The 8,545-nt window shown below is 37.4% G+C and overlaps 1 protein-coding gene across 1 annotated transcript; it reads left to right on the forward strand.

The window, feature by feature from the left end:
• Positions 1–3,641: 3,641 nt before the first annotated feature.
• Positions 3,642–4,601, forward strand: LOC103742691 (olfactory receptor 5B12-like). The gene has a single exon (XM_008843769.1). The coding sequence runs from the start codon at positions 3,642–3,644 to the stop codon at positions 4,599–4,601; it is 960 nt and encodes a 319-aa protein (XP_008841991.1).
• The last annotated feature ends 3,944 nt before the right edge of the window (positions 4,602–8,545 follow it).

The raw sequence follows: 8,545 nt of genomic DNA on the forward strand, positions 1-8,545 counted from the left end.
TACTCTTAATTGAATCTGTACATCATTTGTTAGCAAGGACATTTTAGAAATATTAAGACTTCCAGACATGAATTCAGATGCAGTTCCATTTAGATATTTTTCTTTAATTTCAGCAATGTTTTCTAATTTTTAATTTGAAAGTTTCTCATTTTCTGAGTTAAATTTATTCAAAATGGGTTTTATAGTTATTTCATGTTTCTATAAGTGAGATTGGCTTCTTAATTTCTTGTTAGAATTGTACATTGTCAATTAAGAGTAATAAAAGTTTCATGTGTTCTTAATTTTATTATGAATCTTTAGTTAATGTATTAGTTCTAATAAATTTGTGTGGAAAGTTGATACTATTTTCTCTTTATATGATGATTCTTTGGCTATTTATTAATTGGTTTATTTTTTATTTTTCCACCTGTTCACTCAAGTGCCCAGGCCATGGAAGACTTTCACCTGATCAGCCACTCTGGCAAGGGAAGATACAAATGACTTGTATATGCAGAGACTTCACTATACGTTTATTCAGAAATAGCATGCCTGTTTCTTCTCCAGTCTGTTTCATAGAAGTTGATCAGACTTCAAATAATTTCAATGATTTAGAGAAATACAGGAACAAATGTCATATCTGAACATCCTGTTTTTGTCTACATGCTATATCAATTTCATGGGTGACAAAATAGTAATATTTAAACACAGTCTCTTGATATACACCAATTGTCTCTGTTCATGTGTCTTCTCATTTCACCCTTATGATTCCCTTATGTATGACATGCATTATCATTGAATGTCTTATACTGAATTGTGGAAATACAAATAACTTAAAGTAGATTAGACCACAGCAGGTGGTAATTGTAGCATTTGATACTGGGTCAACTTACCACATAGGTTAATAGAACAACTACATGTTACTGAATTGATAAAAGATAGATAGTCCCTGGGGCTGAAGAGATGGCTCAGTGGTTAAGAGCATGGGCTGCTCTTGCAGGGAATCCAGGTTTGAGTCTCAGCACTCACATGGTGCCTAACAATTGCCTGTAACTCCAGTTCCAGGGGAATCCAACACCTTCTTCTGACCTCCAAGAGCACTGCACAACACAGGTACACTTACACAAATGCAGGCAATATACTCATAAAGTAATAAATAAAACATTAAAAAAGAGATAGATAGTCCCACTATCATCTCTGAGGTCAGAGAAAAGTAACAGACCTACCCCCTAATTTTACAAAAGAGAAAGAAATTTTTCCTGTCTGTGACTATGTAGCAGAATGCTTTTGGCTGAAATAATGAATCCTATTACTTAAATAACTGAGGTGGGATTGTGAAGGTTCTCACAACTTACCAAAAGAGAAGTGATTAAGATCCTCTGGATGGGCTGACTAGACTCCAGTGGACGCATTTACACTGAAGGATATTTGGGTACAAACACCTGAATGAATAGGACTCAGCATGTATGGCAGAGTATATAGGATTCCGTGGGAGGAGGTGTAGATGGGGGAGGGGGATCTGGATGTGAGTGGGGAATGTATGAAATTTTAAAAGTTCAATAAAAAAAGATGAGAGATACACAAATTTCCCTAAATAGCAGTGTATGCATGAATTAAATCATTACATTATGTCCCATACATATATGCAATTTTATGTGTAGATAAATTTTTAAAAATATAAATGAGAGAGAAAAATGAACATGAACCATAACTGGGTCTTTAATATCGAGAAAAATGGGTACTTTATTTACAAGAAATAAATGAAAGATGAAAATTGCCCTGGGGTTATACCAAGGTCTTTGAGAAAAAGCTGGATACAGAAAGCTAAGCTGTGCACACAGAGATTACAGTGAGATTTAAAAAATCTTGTGTAACTTGGCTGTGGCCTAGACTATGTGATAACTGGAGCACTTTCCTTCCAGAATCTGTTCCCGTGTGCCCTCATAAGCACTCTCCATCCAAATGCAAACACTTTCCTCTGCTGTTTGCATCAGCTTAAGGCTGAAGGGCCAGTGTGGAATCACAAGTCTCCAAAGACATCCACATGTATGTGCTGCTCCCCTGAGACCTGTAGAGGCTTGTATTTCTGAGTAGACATTGGCAAAAACACAAGCCCAGGTCCTGTTCCACAGCGGAGCTCCATAGATGGGAAAGGAGAATCTTTGGGCCCATGTTCTAGACATAAAGGTTTCCCATAAGCAGTCTTCTGTAGCACAACGTCCCCCAAGGTCTGTTCCTAGGGCAATAGTAAGTATTTTTTTAATATGAATCCATAGCCAGTTAGCAGTCTAAGAATGGATAAAATCTCCAACCATCCTTTAAAAATTTATAAATAAAAAATAAGGATCTAATACCCAGAAAGGTTGAACACCTTCTTGGCTCTCTGCTCTTCACACTCTGTCATGCTGCTCTGTAGCTCTCATATTTCCACACTGAGAGTGATGAGATACTTCTTAGAAAGGGCCAGGGTGAAAGTTCTACTCAAAGGAAACCCATAGGAAGATGTGTGATTAGGAACAAATTATGTTCAGATTGGGTAGCCTTTCACATATCGTGGCTAAAGTGTGGAGGAAGTTTAGTGCTCATAAATTAGTATGACCCAACATTCAGTGGGTGGAGGTGCCTTCTCTACTGTAACCAACGCAGCAGAATTGTCTGTCACCTGAGTCACCGTGGAGGTGAGTACAATCAGCTGAGCTTTGAAATATGGCTTTGTTGAAGGCTGAAAGCCTACAGGAATGGAAGAGAGCAACTCTTCCCTTTCTCTTCCCTCTCTCCCCAAACACAAATGAAGTGAAGACATTATGAGGGTGGGAATGGAAATTTCAGTCTATATGACAAAGAAGATCGTGACATGAAGAGGGAGCAACTAAGTCTTTGCTTCTACTTTTTGAAAAAAATACCCCTTTATTTTATGGCATGCTGAAATATGCCAAGATTTCACTATGAATTTTATGCAGAGAACATGTAGGCATTAATAGTTAAAAGCAAGGATCTAACTAAGGGCTCTTATAAATTAGAGAAATAGGATCCCTAGAGTAGAGACCCAGATCTTTGGATACGACCCAGGTGGTGAGGAATATACTGGAAATGGAAAATACATTGCCAGGTTGTCAGAGGAACCTAAAAACATGATCCCGTGGTCCCCAGAGAGCTTTCCGCTGATTAGGATTTCAGTGTATACATTGTACAAGAATACTAGCAGATATTGCTAATAGTAATAATAAATATTGTGGTTTAGTGTAGTATAAAATACCTATACCAGGCACATGGAATTGAACCTCACATCTATACTGTGAACCACCTATGGCAGCCACTCTGAGCAAAGAGCTCCCAGGGTCCATCTCTACCACTTCCATATTAACAAAACTGCTTGTTCCTACCTTGACACTCAGTGCAACATCTTCAGTATAGCCTATGCACAGGACAGAAAGATGAGGCACGGGCACAAGGAGTTGTTTATACTTCATATTACATGGTAAATAAAACTGCTTGTTCCTACCTTGACACTCAGTGCAGCATCTTCAATATAGCCTATGCACAGGAAAGAAAGATGAGGCACGGGCACAAGGAGTTGTTTATACTTCATATTACATGGTGAGATTCAACCAGTATAATGCTCTCTGTTTCTTCTTGTCCTAGGTCCATGTTGTGTTCATTTCCAAATGACTCTGATGGAGAATATTTCAGAGGCAACTGAATTTGTCCTTGTGGGACTAACAGATGCCATTGAGCTGCAAGTTCCTTTATTTATAGTCTTTACTCTTGTTTATTTGATCACACTGGTTGGGAACCTTGGGATGATCTTGTTGATTCTGCTGGACTCACGACTCCACAATCCCATGTACTTTTTCCTCAGTAATCTCTCTCTGGTGGACTGTGTCTATGCCTCAGCTGTCAATCCTAAAGTAATGGAAGGGTTCCTCACAGGAAATAAGATCATATCCTACAAAGCCTGTGCTGCCCAGATGTTCTTCTTTGCAGCCTTTGCTACTATTGAAAGTTTCATTCTGGCCTCAATGGCCTTTGACCGACATGCAGCAGTGTGTAAGCCCCTGCATTACACCACCACCATGACAAGCACCACGTGTATCCTAATTGTCACCTCCTCTTATATGTGTGGACTCCTGCAGTCCTCCATCCACATTGCCTTCGCTTTTCACCTCTCCTTCTGTCATTCCAATGTGATTAATCACTTTTTCTGTGACATTCCCCCACTTTTGGCTCTCTCTTGTTCAGATATAAACATAAACGAGATCATAGTCTTTACATTAGCTCTGTTTGATGTTGTTGTTACTCTGTTCATCATCTTGAACTCTTACCTGTTTATTTTCATTGCTATCCTGAGGATGCGCTCAGCTGAAGCAAGGAGGAAGGCCTTCTCCACCTGTGCATCCCACCTCACCACTGTATCTATCTTCTTTGGGACAATCATCTTTATGTACCTACAGCCGAGCTCCAGTCACTCTACGGACACTGATAAAATCGCATCTGTATTCTACACCATGGTCATCCCCATGCTGAACCCTCTGGTCTACAGTCTGAGAAACAAAGAAGTAAAAAATTCATTCAAGAAGGTTGCCAGGAAAGCAAAGTCATCATTGTGCTTAGCTAATGAATTGTAAAATGTTCTTAAGCCATTTGAAAATTCCTTTGGACTTCTATTGTCAAACAAAGTTTCACCTCCAGTTATTTCCTGTCTATTTCCTTGAATACCCCTTTACATATGAAAGTTTTGTCCTCATTCTTTGGACATAACTAGCACAGTTATTTCTGGTGTCTCACATAAATAATATGCAATTCAATAGTAAAATCAAGCATGTAAGCATCCCACAGTGCTCAATTCAGTTGGTATGAAATGCTTTGAAGGTTAACTTGCATATATGGTAGCAGTTATGTTTTTAACTCCTCATATTTAAAATAGTTGATTCTTTTTCTAAATTTTCAAGTCTCTTTCTCTCTGCATGTGTTTGTGTGTGTTTGTGTGTGTGTGTGTGTGTGTGTGTGTGTGTACATCTAAGTCAAAGCAGCTGTATGCTGGAATTCAGTGGACAATTTATAGAAAATGATTCTCTTTCTACCCTGTGGGATCTGTGGATGGAACTCCAGTCATCAGGCTAGTGGCAGGTACCTTTACCTGCTGAGCCATTTTCTCTGACCCAATAACTGATTTTTATACATCACATAAAGCAATATTTTTAATAGTGTTCTCAAATATTGTTTTTAGATAATGGGAGAGAATTCATAATAACAGAATTTCATCAAAATAGCTTTATTTGATATAATTTTCTTGAAACATGAAAACCATAACATAAAACGTCTTGGATCTTGAAGTTAGAAGAGCTCCAATGGTGAGTGCCAGTACTCAGGAAGAGACACACATCTGTGTGTGTCAGTCTCTGAATTTCAGAGATCAGATACAGACTTCACACAAGGATGCATACAAAAATATATATACATCTTTAACCAGAGTTCTATATAACATTTTTTACTGTGTATGACACTTGTATTAGACAACAATATTTCCCATTAAGTATGTTTCTGAAATGCTTAATTAAAACACTAATGACTTTTTAAAATAGAAAAATTGTTTTGGATCATTTCTGGGAACAAAAGTTTTAATAGCATGAAAATGATCTACATTTATTCCGGATTACTCTTGCTTTGAGTTAAATGCTCTGAACTCAACATCAATAGTGAGAGAAAATATTTAAAAATATTTTTATTGATTCTTTGAGAACATCGTATTTGATCATATCAGATTCCTTCACCCCATATTCACTTATTATACTAAGTGAAGCAACACAGACTAAGAAAAACAAGCAACATCTGTTCTTTCTCATTTGTGGATTTTTAGCACCACATCGTAAATATGAGTTTATATCCCGATGTACCCATAGGAGCCAAGAAAATGGAAAGGACCCGTGAAGGTAAAGGGAAAGAAAGAAATAAGAGAGGGGGATAGTAGGAATCAGGTGTTATCAAGGGGAAATGGGGGAAATGGGGGTACTCAACTGGAAAGGGAGGAGGAATGGACATACAAGAAATGATGGGAGTATAGGGGAAGAAGAAGCTCAAGAGAGGAGGATAATAGGAGACAGGCATTATCAAGGGGACATGGGGGTACTTTAACAGAGGAGGAAGGAGGGCATTTAGACCAAGAGAGAGGAGAGATAAATAGATAAATAAAGCTTAGGTGATGTGAAAAACCAGAGGGAAATGTATTAGCTCAAAAAACTACTGAAAAATACACATGCAATATCTGAACATGAGTGTATATGTATACCTGAAGGCTGTAGAACAGGAAACACAGAGACACACAGGAGAAACCTCCCTTTGAGTTGTTCATCAAGATAGTTCAAGAGACTCCCAAAATAACACAGGTTATTACTAAAGCCCTTGGCTACCTCCCAGAACTTGAAAGTAAGACCCTGCTGGTGAACACAGGACATACTTTAGACACAGGATTTGAAACAGTGAAAATGAAAGTGACCTGGAATTCTCCCTGAAGACTAGCTCTCAGTTATAGAGTACACTATGCAAGCTGATAAGGGGAAACATCAATCAATGGTCTAACCCTGCTCCAAACCCCAATAACCACATCAGCGATCAGCACAATCTGTAGAGGTGCAGTAGTGGTGCTTTTGTCTTGGGGGTAATTGACAGCATCTAATTGGACTGAAAGCCTTCTCAATGGGAGGGAACTCAATGGTGGCACTGTGATGTAGTGAAATACATATGTCTGGAGAGGTCATTGATCCTAGAGAAACCCTATCTCTGTCATACCTCTAGACAAATAAAATTTCTTAATATATGCTAAATATGGATTCTTACATTTACAGACAGATATACATTCACCACTCATCAAAGAAGCTTCTTCTGCAACAAATGAAAGTTATGACAGAGTTTCATAACTGGTGACATGCAGCAAATATGTGTCTGAGAGATGTTGAGCCCTGAGAGACACATCTATAGTGGAATCTCTGCACCTAAGGCTCATAGAACATAGTGGAACAGGGGAGAGAGAGAATACTGATACATCCCTCAATTCTCACCAGCGAAGCATCCTCATGCAGCAGAGTGCCATGCACACAGAAGGACACAACTGGCCACAGTGTTGAGAATGAGTGAAGATTGCGTGTACCTGGATAGGACTCCTCTATGAAACCTCATCCACCCAGGCTCAGGGGCTATTGTGGAAGATAGGCTGAAAGTTTGTAAGAGCCAGGATTGATGCATGAACTTAAGGAAGCAGACTCTTCCAGGTTTCTGGGAACTTTCTCACATAAACTTGCAACAATGATAACAGCATCCACAAGACCCATACAGACTCAGACAAAAAACCAACATAGAGCTGGAGAAATGGGCGGCAGACCCTAACCTTAGCTGACAAATTATTGGCAACTAATTAATGTGCTGTAAGGGATCTTCTTTAAGGGAGTGACTCTAGATAGGCTGAATAGACTGCAGTGGATGAACTTATACTGAGGGACATCTTTGTACAAAAGCTTGATTGTACAGGCCTTACCATATGTGACAGAGTACATGGGGTATGGATGTGGATGAAGTCTAAATTTGATTAAGATATATCATATAAAATGCACAAAACTCAATAAAATATAAATTAAATATTTTTAGAAACACTCATTTTTTAAATCTTTAAAATTCACCAGAACAATCTTATGAAAATATTGTATAGCTGTATTAATTCAACTGTGAACCTAAAAATTTACAGCCACTTTTGAAAGAGATGTATCCTTACTCTGGAATGTGTTACTGAATATGTTAAAGCTGTAATGAAAAGCTTCTTCTAATCATGTGGTTATTAAATAAATTTTTTTAAAAAAGCAGAAAAATATATTTCCTTTTAAATTTATAAGTAAAAATTTTCTCAGTAACATAAATATAACAATGATTTTAAGCCTAAAACATTTTTCAGTATCCCATTTAAATAAAATGGAAGTTTTAAACAGAAAAGAACCAATCATTTGTTTGATGACTCTATGTATCTTTTTAGTCTCTGTTTCATTAATTTCTGCTCTAATCTTTATAACTTATTGTTTTGGGGTTTGACTTTCTTGTCTTTTTTCTATGACCTTGACATGCATAATTGGATTATTTATTTTAAATTATTGTGATTTTTCAACATAATAATTGATAAATGTAACCTTTCCTCTTAGAAACTTCTACAGTATTCCTAAAGTTCCAGCAAGTTGTGTTTTCACTTTCATTTGATTCTAGGAAATTTTTAATTTACTCCTGATTTCTTCAATCATCCAATAGTCAGTAAAGAGTATATTGCTATGTCTCCAAGTAACTGTGTATTGTCTATGGTTTCTTTTACTTTTGCTTTCTAGTTTTATTTAAATATGTTAAATTAGAAGAAAATATTTTTTTCCTCTGTATTTGTTAAGACTTACTTTGTCCACTATAATGTCATCTGTTTTAAAGAAGGACCCTTGGCTGTTCAGAAGACTGCATCTTCTCTATCTATTGGATGGGATGTCCTGTTGATACCTCTTAAGTCTAGTTGATCCATCGTGCAGGTTACCTCTGAAGTGTCTTTGCT

This window comes from Nannospalax galili, unplaced genomic scaffold (genome assembly GCF_000622305.1).
Source record: "Nannospalax galili isolate Female #2095 unplaced genomic scaffold, S.galili_v1.0 scaffold2482, whole genome shotgun sequence".
Lineage (NCBI taxonomy): Eukaryota > Metazoa > Chordata > Mammalia > Rodentia > Spalacidae > Nannospalax > Nannospalax galili.